Source organism: Asterias rubens, chromosome 12 (genome assembly GCF_902459465.1).
Source record: "Asterias rubens chromosome 12, eAstRub1.3, whole genome shotgun sequence".
Taxonomy (NCBI): Eukaryota; Metazoa; Echinodermata; class Asteroidea; order Forcipulatida; family Asteriidae; genus Asterias; species Asterias rubens.
In genome coordinates this window covers 9,039,516-9,062,516 of record NC_047073.1, presented here as the reverse complement: position 1 = coordinate 9,062,516, position 23,001 = coordinate 9,039,516, and the positions used below count along the sequence as shown (strand labels likewise).

Here is a 23,001-nt window from a genome sequence, read left to right as displayed (position 1 = left end):
TAATCTTTTGATCTTTCAACTTTGACCCTACATAATGAATATTCATGATAATATATGTGGCTGATTTTGAGTGATTGTGTGGCAAGAAACATACGGTAAGTAGCCACATTTACCATGTTTTTACTCCATTTAAAACATTATTTTTTACCAAATATGAATTATTGTTTGTTCAGCAATGTTTCTCCAACGCCATGTTTTGATTGGAAATTATTTTTGAGATGGGAAACAGTAATTATTGAATGTTTTTATTTGTAAATAAAAAATAATTTACAGTGTGCGAGATGACTGATATGATCTAGTCATGTGTCTATGTCAATATCACTGCTGAACAGCCCATCCATAGATCATGTAGATAGGCTCCACGTTGTCAGGTTCTCACTCTCCTCAGCATGCTCACCTCAGCTCAGAGGTCTCGAGTTCAAGCATGGAGGAAGAAATAAGGCAGCTGAAGGAAAAGTTTCCGTACGGCGCCACCACTTTTTCATTCGATATGAAATAAAATACAATAGAGTATCTAATTTACCTCAATGAGATATCCCTTTTTGTAAAAATGAGTGAAAAAGTGGTGGCGCAATACGGAAAGTTATCCCAGCCGAAAGCCCATACTTATCAAGTTGATTCATTCATTTCAAGGGTGTTTTTTCTTATTTATATGATTCTCTCGCAAGCTCGACGACAAATTTATACAAAATTTTCACAGGTTTGTTTATAATAAGGGAATAAAGGGGTAGCGACGAGGTCTTTCACGGCCGTTTAAAACAGGTAGGGTTGTTGCCGTGTGATAAGAAGGCGAGGGCCTTTATCACACTGCAACGACCCTGCAAGGTTTTAAACAGCCGTTAATGAACGGGTCACTACTCTTTTATTCCCATTCATAAATGCCTTTGTGGTTAAAAAGGCGTATAAATATAGTAAGAAACTCTGTTTCTGACGTGCTTGAACTCTATATGTACGATGTCCGTGTGTTGCATTGTTTCATCTGAGATGCCTATTTCCGACAGTTTATGGTTCATGCGCATATAGTCTTGGTGCAACACTTTCTCGTTTTCCTTTCACACACAGCGCGGCCAACTCACCGACAGCGCCCGCATCGCCCGTAACAAGAAACGTCTTGCACCAAGACTAGCGCAGAGTATCTGCTCACAACCGGTTATAAACACTGGTCATTATCAAAGGTTTAAACACCCCCACGTGACGCGCTCTCCACCAAAAGGAATAGCGAAATTGTCTGAGGTATTTATGAATAATATTTTATGCATTGTATTGAGATACACTTACTAAAAAAGTGAGAAGGCTGGTCTTTGACAATAACCAACTGGTCCAGTGCCTTTAAAAGTTTAATAAATTTTTAATTAATAAACATTAAGCTTGGTTGGTGCACTTGGGTCATTCCGTGTCAAATCACCCCCCAAGAAAGCAATTTTAAACCCTACCCTCTTCAAATTTGCTCAAATTTGGTTTATGGGATAATCGTGGCTCAACAAGCTCAAGGTTCAAATTTCAGCTCCATCCGATAAACGGTTTTCGCGTTACGGCATGCTCTTTTTCAGTGATTTCGGTCGAAATGCGCCTGACTGCCGATATTCAAACAACCATGAATCAGTAACCATTGGGTCAAATTGGTTGAAATTTGTGTCTTTGGAAAGCTAATTGCATTTGCTTTCTAAATCTGCCTACTTTTTTTGTAGGAACACGTTTAGGTATGATAACCTTTTGACCTTGAATTTGACCTTGTGGATCGCATGATCCAGCGATGAACTTCGGTGAAAATTTACCCCGATATGTTTTCTCCACAATATAAAAAAATTAGAGATGTAATAATGTTGGCTTGCCTTCAAGCTCCACCACTCATAGTTGCCCTACTTGCCTATTCCTATGCAAACTACATTACATACTTGTTCACTTACGTATAATATCATGATTTTGCTTGGGGACCATAGCCTTGCTTGATATGTACATACCGTTACGTATGGACATGTATGTAATGTACATGTACTTTGCATCGGAATAGGCAAGAAGGGCAACTTTGAGTGGAGCTTGAAAGGCAAGCCAAAAATATTATATTACAAATTTTTTATATTGTGGAGAAAACATATGGGGGTAAATTTTCGCCGAAGTTTATTGCCGGATCACGCGATCCACAAGGTCAAAGTAGAGGTCAAAAGGTTATAATACCGAGACATGTTCCTACAAAAAAAGTAAAGGCAGATTTGGAAAGCTTACGCAATTTCCTTTCCAAAGACATCAATTTCAACCAATTTGACCTAAAGGTTACCGATTAATGGTCGTTTGAATATCAGAGGTCAGCCGCATTTTGCCCGAAATCACTGAGAAAGAGCTTGCCGTAGCGCGAAAACCGTTTATCGGATGGAGCTGAAATTTAAAATTTCAGCTTGTTGAGCCAGGATTACCCCATAAACCAAATTTGATCAAATTTGAAGAGGGTAGGGTTTAACCCATTGGGTGATTTGACACGGAATGACCCACTTACAAAAAGGAACAAAATAAATTATTTGTAATAAAATATTTAAAATTTCAATTTATGGAGTCCACATTTGATTTGTTACTGCTTGGATGGGTTGTCTTGTATCCCTCCGGTCTGCAAATGTCCGGAAGGTGGAGCTTTAGGATTATTGCATCTCAACTAAAAATTAAAAAAACGTTGGAGCTTAAATAAAATCATTACATGTTTGAACACGATTCGGGAATGTATTTTCCTTCCTCCATGGCCTAAATGAGTCATACTTTGATAAAAATTACTTTTGTTGAAGAAATTTTGATTGGCTGCATGTTGCTACCGCAATGTACTTCAAGGATACCTTTACCCTTAAAAAAAAACTACCCTGGACAATAACTGTTAACAAATTTTCTCTCATTTTTTTCTTATTACAGAATTCTGCAAGGTTCTTTTGTCTCTTCTTGTCGACCAATCTAACGCCAGTTCAAAACAGTTGGATTGATTGAAAGTGAAAGATGATACTTAACTCTTTTCAAATTTAGATCTTCTCATGATGGCTTTAAAAGTTGTACCAAAGGAATTGATTTCAGTGAACTTATTCTGTGAATAGTTTATCTCCCAACAAACTCGAATACAGTAAGCATCCAGTGAGGAACGTTTCTTAAATCTAAAAAAAATACCAGACAATTTTGAAAAACTGTTGTTGAGTATTTGAAGATTCGCTAGAGATGACGACAAACTGATGATAAACAGCTCAAAAGCTCTAACAGATATTTTACGACTTATCTGCTGTAAAATGACAAACCACTGATAGGTCCATCCAAAATGTATAATTTATAAACTTTTACAAATCACTTTTTGTTGGTCGTTTGAACTGGAAGCCTCCCAATCTCCACCATGAGTGTCGGACCACTAATTGGCGAGATCACATGTGTGTTTCTTCTATCCGCTTTTCTGCTCCACCAATATGGCGACTGGAGGAAGCAGCATATATTGGTTACCGTGACCACATTTGTATCCTGGTATTTTTCCTTCATCATCATCTTCATGATACCATTGGATGTCTCAACGGTTCGTATGATCACTTAAATCTTAATCTCACTACCCCTTTTTCTCCCAAGAAATCCACTGCCGTAGAGGCGTCACATTTGCATGCTCACTCTTGACAGATTTGCCCCCTAAAGTTGGTGTCATAGATCCACACCTGAAGATGCTGTTCAACAAAAAGGTTATGCTCACATTTAAAGGCTTTATGTTCTGTTTCATTAATTATGCCTGTTATTGGCCTACAATTGCCCCACATACATGTACATGTATGCAGCATCTAAAATGGTGCATCATAACTTGAAATAGGCCTTAAATTCCAACATCTGAGAGGGGGGCACCTAACCCTTCAGAGTCCCTAGATTGCACCAGAGAGCAACTAAGGCCTAAAAAATTTCCCGGGGCGCTGAAGAAATGTTACGACTTTCGATGTCCCCCCAATCTTTTAAGACAAGGCAACATGCTTTGAAATGTTATGAAATGCATGGTTGGAAAAGGTGTTTTAAAAGTAGAAAATGATGCACACAAATGTGCCTGGAAATTGCACGGTTTTCCTTATAAGTCGTGAACTAACATGGCACACCATTTTGTGGAGTCAAATTTTTTACTCTACAAAATGGTGGACCGTGGTACATGTAGCTTGCAAAATAAAAGGAAAACCATGCAACTTCGAGGCATATTTGTGTGGATCATTATATTCTACTCTTAAAACAACTTTTCAACCATCATAGAAGTTTCAATTGCTTTTCAATGACCAACTCCCTCGATCCAAGGCAACGTGTCCCTTTCTTGAGGGATGGTCAGGGACATACTTGGCTTGAAAAGGTGCATCGCAAAGCAGGGTTTGATTTTACACTGGACCACAGGCCAGTGGCCAGTGATTTTATTTTAAAAAAACGCTACATGTAGGCCAGTAAACTCAGGACCTAAAAAGTCTGACTGTCCAAAACATACTGTAAGAAGTGTAACCCTTACTCTAAAGGCACACGCAACTTTTCATTTCTGAGAGGGCAAGGCCATTTTCATTTTCCACAGGGCGCATCCATTTGAAAACCTTAAAGTCGATGAGAATTTTTTTAAAGGACACCAAGGCCAGGATCAGAGGCAACAGGACCATGGCCTCTCTGGCTTAGAACTGTGTAATTCCAGGTCTACTGTAATACACCGTAGGAATTCAAATGGGTTTAGGAAAGTTAAGAGCCCGATGAACATCATGGGTAATATAATATGTAGTATAGCGTTGAGGGACCTACTTGGCTTGAAAAGTACACACTCATGACCCACTTTTCAAAATTCCCTAATTTGCTCCTGAACACAATTTCCAAACAATTTCAGACCCAGACAATATTATCCCTCGAGCATTTTTTATGCGGCAACTCGGACATGGAAATCAATTAAGTTAGGCAGAGCACTGAGGTCTGATATATTCAGGAATACCACATCACAAAATGAATAACGAGAGTAGAGCCACATTGTAAAATCCCCCAAACACGCTATCATTAGTCGTTTGCTAGCTTGAATTAGAGGATTTGTGGATTTTAATTCAGTGCCTATGGGTAGGTTCATTCGCACTGTTCTCGCTTAATTCATTCAAGTGCACCTGGGTATGAAAACATTTTATACACTGCCATTTTTTATAAACTGTATTTTTAAAGGAGTTTTCTTGTCTGTTGTCCCCTGATGAATGTGGAGAATTGCATTCTCACCTTTAGAGGCAGTGGACACTATTGGTAATTACTCAAAATAATTATTAGCATTAAACCTTACTTGTAATGAGTAATGGGGAGAGGTTGATAATATAAAACATTGTGAGAAACGGCTCCCTCTGAAGTAATGTAGTTTTCGAGAAAGAAGCAATTTTCCTCAGAATTTGATTTTGAGACCTCAGATTTAGAATTTGAGGTCTCGAAATCAACCATCTAAACGCACACAACTTCGTTTGACAAGGGTGTTTTTTCTTTCATTATTATCACGCAACTTCGACGACCAATTCCAACTGAGCTGAAATTTTCACAGGTTTGTTACTTTATGCATATTTTGAGATACACCAAGTGAGAAGACTGGTCTTTGACAATTACCAATAGTGTACCTTCCCTTTAATTCATTCAAGTGCACCAGGGTATGAAAACGTTTTCATACATTAATACTGTATTTTAGAAGGAGTTTTCTTGTCTGGTTTCCCCAGATGAATGTGGAGAATTGAATTCTCGCCTTCAATAATATTAATAATAATAATAATAATAAGGCAGCACTTTTGGGAACAGCAGGGATTTTGAGAAAGACCCTTGAGATTTTAAATCGTGTGTGACCATTATTTATATAGAATTTTTTAAGTTTAGAGGCTTTAATTATTTTGTCGGTACAATAATTTGTTGTACAATTTGCATTCAAATCCACTTACAAAATTTAATGACCCCTTTACTTGTAATTGTGAAATTGTGAATATCATTAAAGGCGGTGGACACTATTGGTAATTACTCAAAATATTTATTAGCATAAAACCTAACTTGGTAACAAGTAATGAGGAGAGGTTGGTAGTATAAAACATTGTGAGAAACAGCTCCCTCTGAAGTGGAGTAGTTTTCGAGAAAGAAGTAATTTTCAACGAATTTGATTTCGAGACCTCAAGTTTAGAACTTGAGGTCTCGAAATCAAGCATATGAAAGCACACAACTTTGTGTGACAAGGGTGATTTTTTCTTTCATTATTATTTCCCAACTTCCATGACTTCGATGAGCGATTTGTTATTTTATGCATATATTGAGATACACCAACTGCGAAGGCTAGTCTTTGACAATTACTAATAGTGTCCACTGCCTTTAAGGGGTTTACCCTTAACTAATAGTCAATCACAATTCAACCGACTGGTTAGTTTGTCTTTTCAACAATCACTAGATTGCTTGCTTTCATAGGACATCACTCAGCTTCTTGAAGGGTGCTTATAAATATGGGTCCTTTTCCCAGCATAATTTTCAGACAGAGCTTGTCCGACACAGTGAACAATTTTTGCCTGCATAGATCTATTAAGTAAAATGCTACACAAAATGTGCCAGATGCGACATATTCCATTGAATGAATTATTTATTTATTTTTATTTCAGCTTTTCCGACCTCTCAGTTAAATACTGTTTTTCAGAGGTGCCCAGCAGCTACAAACAACATCAAAATTTGAAAAAATATTTTTTTTTAAATATTACGAGCATTATTAAAAATAGAAAAAATCTAAATCTAAATAAAGGCTACGGATATATGACAACATCACAGAATCGTTACCACGAGCAAACTGATTAGCATTCAGTGTGCGAAGGAACATCTGGCCCAGTCTAATTATTTCGCTATGCAAAATTGCTGCCAGACAAAATCATTCCTTCATACAGACCACAAGGAAAGGTTAAACACAAACTGCTCCTCAGGTGTTTGAACTGACATTGGCAAATGAACTTTCGCTCAAAGAGAACTGCACTCATATTGCCCTGTGCACTTTGATTGCAGTGCACCAGTCATTGCCACAGGGTCTAGGACTGTTCATCTCTACTCTGCTCTTACATGTACATACACTGCAAACTCTAATCACAATTTTAAGATGGACATTGCATGAATCCCTCCAGAAAGTCGAGATGGCTCCTTTCTGGGCAGACTTGAGTCATGATGCTTGATGTGACAGAAATTATAACAAATGGGGAAGTTATCAGTATATAATTATTGCACGCTGTGATGGGGTCCTTGGTGATTTGTACACCAGAGGGGGGCAAATGCCACAGGAGGCGAAGTCGAGAGTGCCATTTGCCTCTGACCGTCCGATAAACATTTGCAATCTTAAGTCCCTCTTTTTCCTCATTGGTCTTCTCACGTGTGTATTTCAACATGCATAAAATAACAAACCTGTGAAAATTTGAGCTCGATTGGTCGTCGGAGTTGCGAGATAACTATGAAAGAAAAAAACATCATTGGCACACGAAGTTGTGTGCTTTCAGATGCTTGATTTCGAGACCTCAAATTCTAAACTTGAGGTCTCGAAATCAAATTCGTGGAAAATTACTTGAAAACTACGCCTCTTCAGAGGGAGCCGTTTCTCACAATGTTTTATACCATCAACCTCTCCCCATTACTCGTTACCAAGTGAGGTTTTGAGTAATTACCAAAAGTGTCCACTGCTTTTAAGGTGATTACAACGAGACAGTGGTTTTTGGAAGATAGCATCTGTTGTGAAATGCTAACAAGTATTTTCCACCCCAACAATATTTTTTATGATTCTGGTGACATTTAAAAAAGGGGGTTCACCATCCAGAAAGACTTGAACTGTCCAATGTGTTTGAGATGACAGATTGGTTGCCCTCAATGTACATCCCTAAGAGCTAGAAAGTGAATAGCCTAACGGCACATCACACAGCCACGTGTTGATCTTAAAGGCTGATGTCAAATACATTGGTGGTCTTTGAAAGAGTGATTTCATTTTTCACTTTGTAGATGCATAGCCCAATTTGGGGGGAAAATTAAAACTTCAGAAGGCCAATTCAAATTATCTCCAAGTGGTCCAGCTGGCTAGTTCCAGTGTTGAAAAAGCTTCTATTTTGTATGTAATATGGACCTGTGAACAAAAAGCTGGCAAATTAATGTGAAATAATAAATTTATGCTGTTTTGGGCCATAAGGAGTAGGCCTGTTTAAAAAAATTGTGGTTTGATAAATTGTCTTACCGCTAATAATTTTATCTGTTTTGTCAGAATAAAAATCATTGTATAAAAATAATAACTTCTTCAGTTTTTAAGTTTATTTACAAATCTGATGCCAAATGAAGCAAAAAAACCTAGAAAATCAAACAAAACCGTGTGCAAACCAAAATCTCATTAAAATAGGGGTTTGCCTGAATCTTTCACATTTCTCTGGAGAATTGCTGATGAAACTACTTCATTTTTTCCCCTCTTCTTTTTACCAATCCTGTTCTTTAGAACTTGTTTCTAGTGGGTTTCTAGAGCAATACTTGAATGCCCATGTTGCTAATGAATAATAAATGTAGCTGCCTCCAGCATGTGCGTGTCTTGTGTATAGAACCATGTAAGAACTTGTCTGGCATTATCTACCCGACTGCATCTAGGACACGTTATTCAAACAGCGAGGGTTTGTCTTGTCACTATGTTTGCATATTGTATGTAGTACAGTGTGCCCTGAGGGTGCTAATTACTGTTCCTCACAAGGCAGATGTTTGATCCAGCACAGATTGTCACCAACGGAATGAAAATAGGACAGTGAAAATCAGCGTACATCTTGTAGTTTAATCAAGTATGCAATCCAACAGAACATGTACATGTAGTTGCCATGGTGGTTTTTCGTTCCTAAGGTGCCCTTGATAAGAAGCTTTGTTCCATGGTGCCCCTTGCTTTTTTCTGTGATACCCTTTCCTTTTTCTATCGTGCCCCTATGAGAAGCTTTTGTTCTAATTTGCATCTTGCCTTTTGCCATGGTGCCTCTTGCTTTTTGCCATGGTCCCTTACTTTTTTCATGGTGTTCCTAAAACTAAAACAATTTGCCACTGTGGTGCCCTTCCTTATTCCATGGTGTAACAACAAATACAGTAAGTATGCCTAGCTTGCTTTTATGTTTACTGCAGTGCAGTTGGTGAAATAAAAATTGCTAAAGGCCACTCCGTAAGTTAAAAAGTCTGCTTACATGTGTTATGAAGTTGGCCCCATGGAGATCACCCAATTGCCTGCAATGCTTCCATGAAGCAAAACAGGCCTTTGTAGATGTAAATGTGAAAGTTTTAGTTCCATACTACAAATGTTGTTAAAAGTAAATATTGGAATTGTATTCCAGATTTATCAATAATTATGTTGTCACTTGAGTTTATTTTTTGTTTTCCCTTCACAGACGTTTTACAAACAATGCGTGGAAGAAAGTATGCATAAAATGGCCACCACACAAGAATTGTCATTATTGGATTCAGTCACCACAAAGATCCTTAATACCTCCACAACTAACGGCTCCTCTTCCCCCTCGCGAGTTGCTAGAGACGCGACGATCAAAGTCTGCGAGAAGCCGTGGAGTTACATTCCAGAGGACATCCTACCGGATATTTGGCTGATCGTGTATTGGACAACATTCCTCCTGACGTGGTGAGATTTTGTGGAATTCTTATTGCAATTTCAGTCACATTGGGGCATTAAATGCCCACAGCGTTTGACAGTCACTGCCAGAAATGCTTGGGCCCAATTTCATGAAGCCTGTAAGTAAGCACATCAGCTTGCCAAGCACAGAACATTATTGCCTAACAGTTACAGGTTACCAGCCATAATTACATTAAGTTTATATTGTTGTGACTGGTGCCCAACTCAATAATTGCCTGCTTAGCAAAGAAATTTGTCAAGCAGTATTTCCTGCTAAACAGCTTCATGAAATTGGGCCCAGGGTAAATGCCCCCCTCTCTTAGCTGGTGAATGGTGCCCAACTCAATGTTTGCCTGCTTAGTAAAGAAATTTGTCAAGCAGTATTTCCTGCTAAACAGCTTCATGAAATTGGGCCCAGGGTAAATGCCCCCCTCTCTTTGCTGGTGAATGGTGCCCAACTCAATGTTTGCCTGCTTAGCAAAGAAATTTGTCAAGCAGTATTTGTTCCTTAACAGCTTTAAGAAATTGGGCCCAGGGCAAAGCCCCTCTCTTAGCGCCAATTGTATCTGAGTTCTTTTACATGCTTTACACAACGCATGGGATTTAACGACTTTACGTCCCATCCAAAGGACAAGGCAATAATGCTGAAGCGTTTTTCTTTTAAAAGGACACAAATGTCAAGACTGGGTCTCGAACCCACACTCTGCTGATCAGAAACACCAGGGCTTGACATGCCTGTGCTTCATTTTTGAAAAAGAGCAAGGGCACCAAGGCATTTTCTTCTTGGTATGGCACCCTATGAGAAAATTGTAAATTCCTACTGGAGCATTTCAAGGGCACCAAGGCAATGACCAGGGGGCATGGAGGCAATCGCCTTCGGTACCTCTGTGAAGTATCAGGTCTGGCTTAATTAGTCCAGTGCAGTTTACCGCTCAGTCACAGCATGCCATAGATGTAAACCACTAAACATAATGTGTGATTTTCCAGCAATTCTAACCCAATTGTTTCAATTTTCAGGATCATCATGCCTCTCATGAAATCCTACGCAAACGCCGGTGACTTCACCATCAGCGGTAAACTCAAATCAGCGTTCATAGAGAATGCCATTTGGTACGGGAGCTACCTGCTCATATTCGGAGTGCTACTCATCTATGTGGCTGCTAATCCAAATCTGCAGTTAGACGGGTAAGGAAACTATCTTAGTAGTGCTTTGTGAGAAATTCAATAATAATAATAATGGCTTCTTATATAGCGCTCAGGTCCGTCACGCAGTGACGTCATGGTGCTTCAAAACTATTACCCCTGGTCACTGGGCCTTAAATCATTCCTTAAACCATCTCAGCTCCAGCCTGTGCCCCCAAATATGTAACGCAATCAAGGCTAATCTTATGATTCGGTCGGTTGAGAAAGCAGCTTGAAATGAGATGATGTCACTGATTTATTGTTCGCTACGCTGGAGTACTTACATGCTGTCAGGTACACTCATTGCTAGTGCATAATGTGCTACAAAACCCAACTCTGGGTAGCACTACATGCATATATTCTAAATGCTAGTTAGTACTCCAGCATTGTAGATCTCCTTGCATAACTGTAGAAATTTGATGTCGGTGAGAAGGCTCTCTTGTGTATTCTTAAAGGCACTAGACACGTTTGGTAATTGTCAAAGACCAGTGTTCTCACTTATTGTATCTCAACATACGCATAAAATAACAAATCTGTGCAAAATTTTGACTCATATTGGTCCTCACTGAACTTGCAAGAGAATAATAAAAGGAAAAACACACTTGTTGCATAATGTGTGTGCTTTCAGTTGCCTTATGGCCTTGTCTTTTCAATATTTGAGTGAGAAATTACCTCTTTCTCAAAAACTTACTTCAGAGGAAGCCATTTTTCACACTGTTTTAACAGCTCTCCATTGCTCGTTACCAAGTAAGTTTTTAGTAATAAGTAATTACCAATAGTGTCCAGTGCCTTTAATCAAAGCAACAAGTTGACGATCACCATGCTGTCTTTCCGCACAGGTCCAAACTCCAAGTGATAGGCATCACAGCGAGCAACACATGGGGTCTCTTTCTCTTGGTGTTACTCTTAGGCTACGGCCTGGTGGAGGTCCCACGCCACTTCTGGGCCCAGTCCAGGAAGGGCTACCTCTTAAACTTCACCTACTTCCAGATTGCGAAGCTCAGTCTGGAGAGATCCGAGGCCACCGAAGAATTGGAAGATCTTCTGGAGGTAAAACAAAGTCTTAAATTTGATTTGATTTATTGAAGCTACTCACTAGGAGAAGATAATGAACTTTCAAGTTGAAAACATTTGATCCCTGGCTTATCTGGCAGTATTAGGTTGTACATCTTCTGACCAGCACCCTCAGAACTAAGAGATTGACAAGTGTGATGATCGCCAGGTGCTCCTTTGAATCTTTTACTCCAGGGCCCAATTTCATAGAGCTGCTTAAGCAAAAAATTTTGCTTAACCCAAAAAAAACTTGCTTAGTAAAATCAGATTACCGGCTAAGACTCCACTCAATTGTTATGCTAAGTAAACAACAGCTAAATACCAGTCATAAGCAACGTATATGGCATGAAATTTTTGCCAGTAACATGTGTAAAATAAGCAAGCTATTTTCGTGCTATAGCAATTTTTTTGCTTAAGCAGCTCTTTGAAATTGGCCCCAGGTGAAATCAAAAGGTGGACATGCCATCATTTCAATGTACCTCTTAAGATCTGGATCCCAGTTTCAGGTTTTTTGTCAGCAGTGACTCTCATTGTTGATTTTTCTGTTGACAGGATATTCGTAGGGCATCCGACGCTGTCCGATATAACAACCCTGTCCGTCGACACGTTAACACCATCATCAGCAAGTGTCCTGATAACTTTCAAGAGTCGCTGTCTAAACATCTTGACGATTTTAAAGACTACTCGGATAACAGGCCTCAGGTATGACTGGGCTCTGTGCCTGACTCTTGGCTGGAAGGACAAAAATGAGGCTACAGCCATTGGCCAAAGCCACTCACTCAGAAATGCCACTTTTCCAGAATTACCTAGATTTCCGATTTAAAAGAAACCAATTTCAACTTTTTCAGGCCGATCATTTATTCAAAGACTGGAGAGAGAAACAGGCAGCAGCATATTTGTTTCAAGCTGAATAATGTCAAAGTTTAGGGTCGCGACGTAAATTTAGGGTCAGTCAGGTAACTGGAAACAAAACTTTTTTGGAGGGGCCTTACCACTTGCAACATTCTTTCAGTGGCTATTTTTTTCTTTACCAAAAAAATAACGTCCTACAATGCAGGCTGTGAAGTCTTTTTCCTGAAACAACAAACAATAATGATGGTCCAAAGGGTATGTTATTTTATAAAGTCTTTTATATTTTTTCACCTTTTCATATAAACTAGTGAGTAGTATTATCTCATCCACAGATACCGTCTGAGAAGGAGTTAGTCCGCCTCCACAGGAAGCTGATCTTTGCCTCTCAGGCCAAGAAGAGGACGGACGCTCAGTGGGACGTCTTGATGAAGAAAGCACTCCATCTTGAAGATGTGCAGAAGAATGAAGCAAACCTTACAAGGTGAGACGAGAGGACTGGGAAACATGCAGAGTTTATATAAATTGTTTCTACCCTTACAGCGATGTGGTTTAAGCACTTTATTCTCGGTGGTTTTCCTGAGTTCTGTGAAAACGAAAGGCAAGTCACTCAGATGGGTTTTAAACCCACCACCTTTGCTTTGCTAGACCACCGAGTTTGCACAGTGCCTAGACTCAGTTTGTATTTTAATACACATTTCTGTAAAAGCACTTTATTAAAGGTCATTTCTTTGAGGAGGCCTACCACAATGCCTTATTTATTTTGTCTGTGCCTCAGCTCCTTTGAGCAAACCTTACTTGTATTGCTTCTAAGATTATCAGATTCCTATAAGGCAAACCTTACTTGTATTGCTTCTAAGATTATCAGATTCCTATAAGGCAAACCTTACTTGTACTGCTTCTAAGATTATCAGATTCCTATAAGTCAAACCTTACTTGTATTGCTTCTAAGATTATCAGATTCCTATAAGGCAAACCTTACTTGTATTGCTTCTAAGATTATCAGATTCCTATAAGGCAAACCTTACTTGTATTGCTTCTAAGATTATCAGATTCCTACAAGGGAATATTCTTCCTATGTGAACATATTCACTCTGAAATTACGGTAATATCTCAAAAACCCGACCATCTTTTGAAATAAAATTTTCATGGGTTAGTTTGATTGTACATTATATCAACATTAATGGGACTGGAACATTAATGGGACTGGAACATTGCGCCACAGCACCTTGTAAAACATTACATTGTGCTATCAGAATTAGGTCTCATAATTCAAAAACGTAGTCCCACATCTTGCAGGAAATACTGTATGTTACAGCGCCAGGAGCGTCACTGAGTGACGGACATGTGCGCTATATAAGAAGCCACAATTATTATTATTATTCAAAGGGTTCCAAAAAGTCATAATAACTTTCAAAATTTCAACCTCTGTCTCTCTCCAGACAATTCAAGCATTCGTTCGACCCCAACTATTCCTTTGTGGCTAGCTACGTGTGCTCCCCATCAGTGGAGTGGTATTGGTACGTCTGGTTGATGCCAACGATGTTGAAGGTTATCTCAATCCTCCTGTTAATGTTCTCATTGGTCGTCGTTTGGTCTGAGGTCACATTCTTCAGCATCGACCCGGAGCTCTCACTCTTTGCTATCGTCATCAACGCCGCTGTCAATGACTACAATTATCTCTGTATTGAGGTTTGTATTATTAGAGATTATTAGACAAAGTACGTTTATATAGCACCAAATGACGCTCCTCGCACCAGAAAATCAAATCTGGTGGTGATTGATAAGAATGATTTTATGAGACAAAGCGAACAAGTGAGATTTTGTAATGTTTGAGTTATTCTGAGTGGTTTGTATATTCGGTCCCTAGCCGATGTGAAATGGTCACTGTGTGAACACAGTGTGATCTTAGTGTGTTTCCTGTGTGGACCAACTATGTTCAAATCACACACCATTCACACAGTTTTCATAGTGTGGTAGTGGTCACAATGTAAAATGGTCACAGTGTGATAATTGGTGACCATTTCACATTGTGACCACTACAAGACTATGAAAACCGTGTGAATGATGTGTGATTTAAACATGGTTGGTTCACACAGAAAATACACTGAGATCACACTGTGTTCACACGGTGATCATTTCACAATGTGACCTTTCCAAGGCTATGGAAACATATTTTTCAAATTTTCAAATTTTATAAAATTTCACATTGTGACCTTTCAGTTCTGAAAAGAACTGTCCTGCATTTTAACTACTACCTGGGCGGAAGGTAAAAAATTGGCCGGGACTACTAGCTTTAGTGGTTTAAGGGGAATTTGCGTTATTAACTTCACTGTCACAGAGTAAGTTTTTAATTTGTCTCTATGTTTCGACTAGCTTGCTCTAGTCATCGTTTGGAGACGAAACAAAATTAAATTAATCTTGAATCTCTCTGCCCATCAGATCTTGTCGTGCATCATCATTGCGTACCTCTGCTGGTGTTCTTACTACACCGTCTTCAAGGTGCGTGTGTTCAACTATTACTACTTGGCTCCTCATCATCAGACGGATGAGAACAGTCTCCTCTTCTGTGGCATGTAAGTATAAGTCAGGGATGAGAAATAAAGGAATTTTATTTGAATTTAGATCTTTCATTGTCATCATTATCACTGATCAACTTCAACTTGCGACAGGCATAATGACGGACGTGCTGCATGTCCCATGCTATAAATCAGGGCTGAGAAATTTAAGATTTTTATTTGAACTCAGAATTTTTTGATTCTTCATTATCATTGATCAACTTCAACTTGTACTTGCGTCACGATAGCATTTGATAAATGCATCTACATAGCATACAGTTAACCCTCCTACTGTCTGACCATTTACTATCATCCACTGTGGTTTTGAACGAAAGATAAGTTATGCCAGCCTGCAATATGATATCATGTATAGTTAAAGGAACACGTTGCCTTGGATCGGTCGAGTTGGTCTTTGAAAAGCGTTTGTAACCGTTTGTTATATTTAAATGCATATGGTTGGAAAGATGTTTTTAAAGTAGAATGCAATGATCCACACAAATTTGCCTCGAAATTGCGTGGTTTTCCTTATACTAACACGGTCGGCCATTTATCCTCCCATAAATGGCCGACCGTGTTAGTCGACGAGGTAAAAGGAAAACCGTGCAATTTCGAGGCATGTTTGTGTTGATCATTGTATTCTACTTTTACAATATCTTTCTACCCATATGCATTTTATAACAAATGGTTACAAACGCTTTTCAAAGACCAACTTGACCAATCCAAGGCAACGTGTTCCTTTAAAAGTTGATTGTTTTCTGCACAGTTGTGCCACCATCACAACATGTGCAACTGAATGGTTGTAAAACGGTTGGTCAACTTCTAAAATTGGAGAGTCCAAAATGTTCAAACTTAATATCGCAATCTCTTTATTTTCTTTTTCCCAGGATGTTGTGCCGTCTGACCCCATCACTCTGCCTGAACTTCTTGGGGCTGATCCATCTCGATGGTCACGTAACCGGCAAACAAGACATGATTGAGACGTCTTACACATCGGTAAGTCAAACTGCATCTTTTCATTCTGGAGTTCATTCAAATAAATCATTCCAGGGGTGACACTATGGGTGCGTTCGATAAGCTTCCCTGGATCGACCCCGCAGTTCTCACTCGGGTGAGCCCCTGACAAGAGCTAATCGAACGATCACACTCGCCCTCTCGCGGTGACGGCATGAACCTCAGGTCACCCCCAAGTGACCCACTCCACAAGCAGGGCACTGGGGGCTGACCTGGGTGAGCCCCGTCAAAGCTATTCGAACGTACCGGGGCAGACCGGGGTCGACCCAGGGAAGCTAAACGAACGCACCCTATGTTTGCGCCTTATCCCGTACCCATCAATTTGCATTTTTCTTTTTTAATTACCAGGGAAAAAATTTAGCGTATTTCTTTTTTAAAGCCAACATTTTCACACGTTGGCAAAAGTTGCTTGAAGTTTCATGCACATCAAATGTCAGAAAAGGCCCTATTGCCATAAGTGTCATGGCAAGTCCAGGAACAAGCAGCATGCTGCCCGATTCAAAAGCACGTTTGAAGGTAGGGAGAGACTGAACCATGAAGTGCTTCGAAAGTCGGGAGGTTGATCTTGTTCCGAATGCTGAAACTAATGTGTAGATTGTGTTGGATGAGAGTGATATGAGAGGACAGTTTTTTACCTGTTGTAAGATTCTAATCTTGCAACAGCATTTCGGACTGATTGCAAGCGACGCACAGTTTAATGGTTCTCAACTCGCTTGTGAATGATACTGAGAGTTAAACCTGTGAATGAATCTTTGATTGCTGTTACTATCCTTTCATTTCATTTCATTTTATTGGAATCACATTTCGTGGCCAACAGGCCAAATTGCACATGATTTACAACAATTTACAATAATTAAAGGCAGTGGACACTATTATTATTATTATTGTCCAACAATTAACAGATAATGGGACGTCACATTGACGTCTTACCGTTCATGGAGGCTGGGTTCTATATCTACTACCCAATCACCGTCGTCCTTCTCTGCATTGCAACCTACTTCCATCTCGGCAGTCGCTGCTTATCATTCCTTGGTTTCCAGCAGTTCGTCGGAGATGAAGACATGACCACCGATCTTATGAGTGAAGGACAGCAGCTTGTCAAACGAGGTTCGTTCTTTTACCTTTTGCGGAAAATGGTTTGTGGCCAGCTTTTTCTGTCTAATAATATTAATAATAACACAGCACTGTGAGGCGCACTTTCCTGTAAACCATTCAAAGGTGCCGGTGTAGTAGAAGTTGAGATAAAGTATTGTAGGGAAAGCAAGCATGAACAAGTGTGTTTTAAGTTTCTGCTGGAAGAGGGTGATGTTGTGCATTTGTCTGAGGACTTCAGGAAGTGAATTTTAGAGACTTGGCTCTATATTTGAAAAGGCTCTGTCCCTGTATTACACTGGCCTTTCTCTGTGTGCTTTAATAAGTGTGCTTTCTGTGCGCTAGCTGTGTAAGTTAAGAATGACTAAGCAAGGAGTATGCACGCGCACAAGCAAAAAAGTGCAAAATTCCCTACTTCCGTAAGCGCCGATTATTTGTGTACTATAGACGATGTGACCCATGTTTACATTCAAACGGCCCTCTGTTGACAAAACACTGTATAGGTCATGTTTCACCGGGCAAAAAGACGCGTAGTCATGGTAAGATTGCACACACTTTCTAGCTGGCTGCCAAAAGACAAAGGTTTTGCCCGGCGGTATGAGCGCGAATCTTGTTATGGTTTTCGAGTGACGTCAGAGGTCACATTGTCTATAGGCAAAGCCATGACATAGGGCCCTGATCTGCTTGGCCATTGAGTTTTTCTATCACCAAGACAGGGCCCAATTTCATAGAGCTGTTCAGCAGAAAGTACATCAGTTCAGCAGAAAGTACAATCTTAACTTTGTGGAATGTTGGCTGGTAACCTGTTACTGGCAAGCAAGGTTTCTTCTGTGCTCAGCAAGGTTTTTGTGCTTACAGGCTTTATGAAATTGGGCCCTGGTTATACAGTCCTGTGCTTGCATTTACAAAAGCATTGCGCCCAAAAAGTTGACCGACAAGTTTGTTCACAAGCATGCTGCACACCTACACACGGTATTAAAATACCTTCCTTTCAAACATCTGACTCTAACGGTTCTCTTCATCTCAAACGCAGAGAGAAGAAACCGTCAGCGGCAAATTGACGGGGACGCGAGAAGGAAAAACTTCCGGGAACAGTTCCCAACTCGAGAGAACGGCTCGGGGCCGGTCAGCGGATCTCGCTTCGGTAGCAAGCCCAGGGGCAGCGACAGTGACACCAGCCGGACCAGCACTGGGTCTTTCAGCACAAAGGGTAAGTAACGGCTGCCTTACTTTTATTTCAATTTGCGTGTGACGTTTTCAATTTATATTATATAAAAATGTCATGATATTGTCATTTTGCCTTGGTATTTTAAGTTCAGAATTAAATACAGAAAAAGAGAACAGGGACTTAAAAAGTTTAAATTTTTTGACAAACTGTTGTATTTTTTTAGTTTCTTTGTATCACCACATTCTTTTCGTGATGGTTAGTTCCAACCAATAACTTTGTTACATTCATGCTTTCCAATCTTTTTGTGTTGATTTTGTTTATGTACTTTCCTATTCATTAATTGAAGTTTAATGATTTTGAAGTTTTGTTCCTGATTTTTATGTGTGTATTGGTTATCCTGAATCTTGTGATTTTGACAGTTGCTGGCTTCTGTTTAATTCTATGTTGTTTTAAATGTGTTTTATATAGTTGCCTCTATTTTGCTTAACTGCATTACAATGGTGTATGTAGTCTTTCATGCATGTACGGTGTGTGTAGAGATCTCATTGTTTTGTTTCTGTTTTATTTTGTATGCGCTCTGCTTGTGTGATGTGTTTTTACATTTTCAGATAATAAACCACAAGGGAAACTGACTTTGTTAATTTGAAATGATATGGAGACCACCAACGTAGTGCTAGATAGCTCAGTTGGTAGAGTGTCGGTGTGGCAGGAGATTCTGTCTCCCCCCCCCCCCCCCACCGAACTGTGCATAAACCTCTTTTGATAGCGCCCTCTTTTCAACTATCCACCTCCAGCCCCTGTTAATTTCCCACATGGTGGACAGACTCTCCGACAGACAGATTTCCCTGCAACACACGCACGTTTATCCAGAGGTCATTGGTCCAAATCCCACTCTAGTCAATTTTTCTTTATTCAATCCCAAATCATGATAATCTTGTTTGTTTTCATTTAACCTTGTAACAGTGTTTTTTCTTTTATATTGCTCTGTATTTTACTATTTTACTGTTTGTAAACAGGGCTCTTAGGGATAGCAGTTGATGCTGTCTGAATAACAAATAAAATTCCTTTTATTTAATTATTTAATTACTCGTTTTCTTTAAACACTTTTTACTCAATATTTTATGCTTGTCTACATTCTTGTAGTGTTTTACAGTGTTAGGTTAACAATTCTTCTTATTTTCCTCATTCTGAGGAAAGTTTCAGTGAAGTAGTTTCATGGTTTTTTTTTAGGGGTTCATTTAATTCCTATTTATGTTTCCAGTTGTTTTATATATTTCAGTCTGTTTATTGACTGCTTGTCTTACTTCTTTTAATCTGCAAAGTTCCTTGAGCATTTTTTTAGGTGGATTTTTGCGCTATATAAATGCTTTTTATTATTATTATTTAGTTAAAAATAAATTATTAGTTTCAGTCTAATCACTGTATATACAGTTAAAGTTACTCAAAAGCTGACATTTTTTAAATAATAATGTATTTTTAATTTGATTATTAATTAATTTTCCTCACAGCAAAATACAGCAGACGAGAGCCTGAAGATTCTCGCGTGGAGTTACTCCGCGACAGCGAACCCATTGACTATAACGAAGAGAGTGCAGCCGAGTTCACCGACGCCGTGCCGGCCTACAGCAGCAGAAGGAAGTCCAGTGGACGGCACAGCGGCGGGTACTCGTCGGATAACACCATGGGTCGGAGTAGTGGGCTGGGGAAGTCGCAGCAGAGTGCAAAAGGGATCTTTGACGATGTGTGAGAAGTTGATGTTTGGATGACTTTGAGAGGCAGCAGCCATTTTTACGAAACGCTAGGATTAATCCTATCTCAAGTTAGGATGTGTTTAATGTGCCCTATCGTCTATGGTTACTTAACTTGTCCTAAGTCCTAAGATTAATCCGAAGTTAGAAAGAGTTTGGTGAAACCGATGGCTGGTTTTGTATAGGAAAAGGAAGTTGTTCGTTGAGACTTTTCAGTATTTCTGGATGTGCGAAAGGTTGATGTTCTGACAACTTTATGCGATGGGTTTCGTATAGGATAAGGACGTTACTCAATGAGTCTTTTCTGTATTCCTTGAGAGGGATATCGGAAAAGTTGAAATTCTGATGACTTTTTATAAGAAGAAGTTTTTTTTACAGGAAATGGAAGTTGTTCGATGAGACTTTTATGTATTCCTGGAGAGAGATGGTGTTTGAAAAGTTGATGTTCTGACGACTTTTTAGCAGCAGGATAAGCAAGATTCTAGGTGAGACAATTCTATGTTTCTGGCGACCATTTTTGAAAACAATTGCTTAGACGCCTGGGTGCAATTCAGGGTCGTAACCAATAACTGTTAACCCATAACGGGCAAGGGCGGGTAATCAACCAATGGCAAGTTCAACCGAAACAGTTATTGGTTACAAGCACAAATATTCACTCCAGCCTACGCACCCTCCCTATGTTTGAAGTCCTGTATATTGAAAGGGTCTGTTTTGAAGATAACTAAAAGTCTTGGTGCCAAAAAGGGCTAAATAAAAGATATCGCTTTATCAAAGAGGTGACATCTCAAGTAAGATAGACATGTACTTAGACTTTCCATTATGGGTGGTTCACAATACAGTGCACTATCCAAAGTTTACCTAGGAGTGGCTTGTTTCGAAAAGTATCAACTTAACCGGGGAAAAGGTTGACTTTGCCTGCCTTGCAGTTGAAGCGGCATGGTCTTATTTCTCTGCTGTGTTTATCATGTAAGATAGTTTGGCATTTCTGGGGTCGGTGAATGTTTTTATGCCAGCTTTTTGGAAGGTGCAAAACTATCCATGTTGAGTTGTGAGTGTGATAATTATTTTGAGTGGAATGCTTGTAGAGAGAATGAACTTTCCCGGTTAAACTGAAGAGGGCGGTCTATTTTGTGTTTTATCAGAGTCTCTGTACCATAGAGCTATAGAAGTTCTTATATAGCTCTATGCTCTGTACTTACTGCTTCTAAAAGTGGGAGTTTGTTATATAATATAATATATTAACTCATACATTGAATATCAGTATTTGTTTTGTTTGATGTTCTACAAACTAATGTAGTATTTATTTAGAGGAACAAAAAAACAGAAAGACATGAAACAAAACTATAAAAAAAAATCGAAATCAATTTTTTTTGTAGTAAGTTTGTGTGTTTTTTCGTTGTAAAAAATAATTTTTTTTATATTGGCGTAACTCACCAAAATGAATTAAACAAAACAAATTGTTGGCCTGCAAGAAATGCATTGATGTGGATAAATGTAGCACTAGATTAATATCTGTAGCTTTGCATTTTGGTCATACTTAACAAATAATTGTGCAATATGTTGATATTGTGGAAAATGTAATTGATTGGACTATGGATTCCCGTGGTCCCCCCCCCCGCCCTCTTTACAGACTGATATTCATAACGATATCGCTTCTTCACGCACATCATCTATTTTAGAGGTAATTCCAAGTTTTCACGTAGTAAAGTTCGTGACATTCATAAAATTTTACCCTCTGTGATGAAAGGCTATAGACTTTTCCCAAGAAAATTGAAATGTGTAAATTTCACGTGAAAGCGAGGTGAATTTTTTTGTGTCACAATTTGAAAAACAGCCACATGATTATCGTGATTATGCCATCACCAAAACTTGTTTTGCATTTGCTTTCATGTAAAGTGTGAACCGGGCAATGTCACAGTTTTTATGGGGCCTCGTTGGTACGTTTGCCTAATCCTCGACTCAATGGACATCTTGCATAGGTCGTCAACGCTCAAAAAGTGCTCTCACTGAGGCAAAAAAGCGGCCTCTCTGAGGACAAAAAGCGGCCTTACTAAGGCTGAGGAAGGCAAATCATTGGATGATAGCTGTTTGTGTGGCTTCAGCACCCTGTAGCGTTTCGCGTTAAGCCAGGTTCATACTTCATGCGAACGCGAATGCGAAGCGAATTTGACGTGAATTTGACGTCACACCCTCCTTTCGCAGCGATTATTCGCGAGGGAGTAGAGCAGAGGGCAACTGCTGCGAATTGTTTGTTGCGAATTTGTGACGTCAAGATTCGCTTCGCATTCGCATTCGCAGGAAGTATGAACCGGGCTTTAGGCAACGGGTCTGTTGAGATTACCAACCAGTAGTATCTGTCCGCATGAGTGATTGTAATTATCACATTTCTTTGAAATTATCAACTTAACTCTGATGGTTATTAATACAGTGATGCTAGACACATCAATGACAATACCAGCCAGCATGTTACATGTTATTAGTACTTGGGATGATTATGTCATTTATATTTGTCCTTTTTTAGCACATTTTACAAGCATTTTACGTTAACAGTTCTTGGAATGATTTGTAATTTGTAATTGCTTTTATTTCTAGCACATTAAAATTAAAACCCAGCTGGTTTGTACAGTGCTATTTGGAAGTTTTATAGAGCAAACAAATGCACTTTGGACAAATAATTGTGAAGGTTTTTTTCAGAAGTCCTTAGAGAATGAGCATTAGGCAAACGACAATTTGTCG

General features: G+C 39.2%; 1 protein-coding gene across 2 annotated transcripts; it reads left to right on the top strand.

Moving 5' to 3' along the window:
* The first annotated feature begins 3 nt into the window (after positions 1-3).
* Positions 4-21,650, top strand: LOC117297434 (G-protein coupled receptor-associated protein LMBRD2B-like). 2 transcript variants are annotated; one of them, XM_033780468.1, is made up of 13 exons: positions 4-95; positions 2,893-3,529; positions 9,369-9,613; positions 10,622-10,789; positions 11,626-11,836; positions 12,392-12,541; positions 13,024-13,172; positions 14,131-14,380; positions 15,131-15,264; positions 16,131-16,239; positions 17,160-17,364; positions 18,383-18,559; positions 20,026-21,650. In XM_033780468.1, exons 2-13 carry the CDS (start codon positions 3,356-3,358, stop codon positions 20,262-20,264), a joined length of 2,211 nt encoding a protein of 736 aa, XP_033636359.1. In that variant the 5' UTR covers positions 4-95; positions 2,893-3,355; the 3' UTR covers positions 20,265-21,650. The 2 variants fall into 2 exon arrangements, with proteins under 2 accessions (XP_033636359.1, XP_033636360.1); XM_033780469.1 differs by lacking the exon at positions 4-95 and adding an exon at positions 1,209-1,233.
* The last annotated feature ends 1,351 nt before the right edge of the window (positions 21,651-23,001 follow it).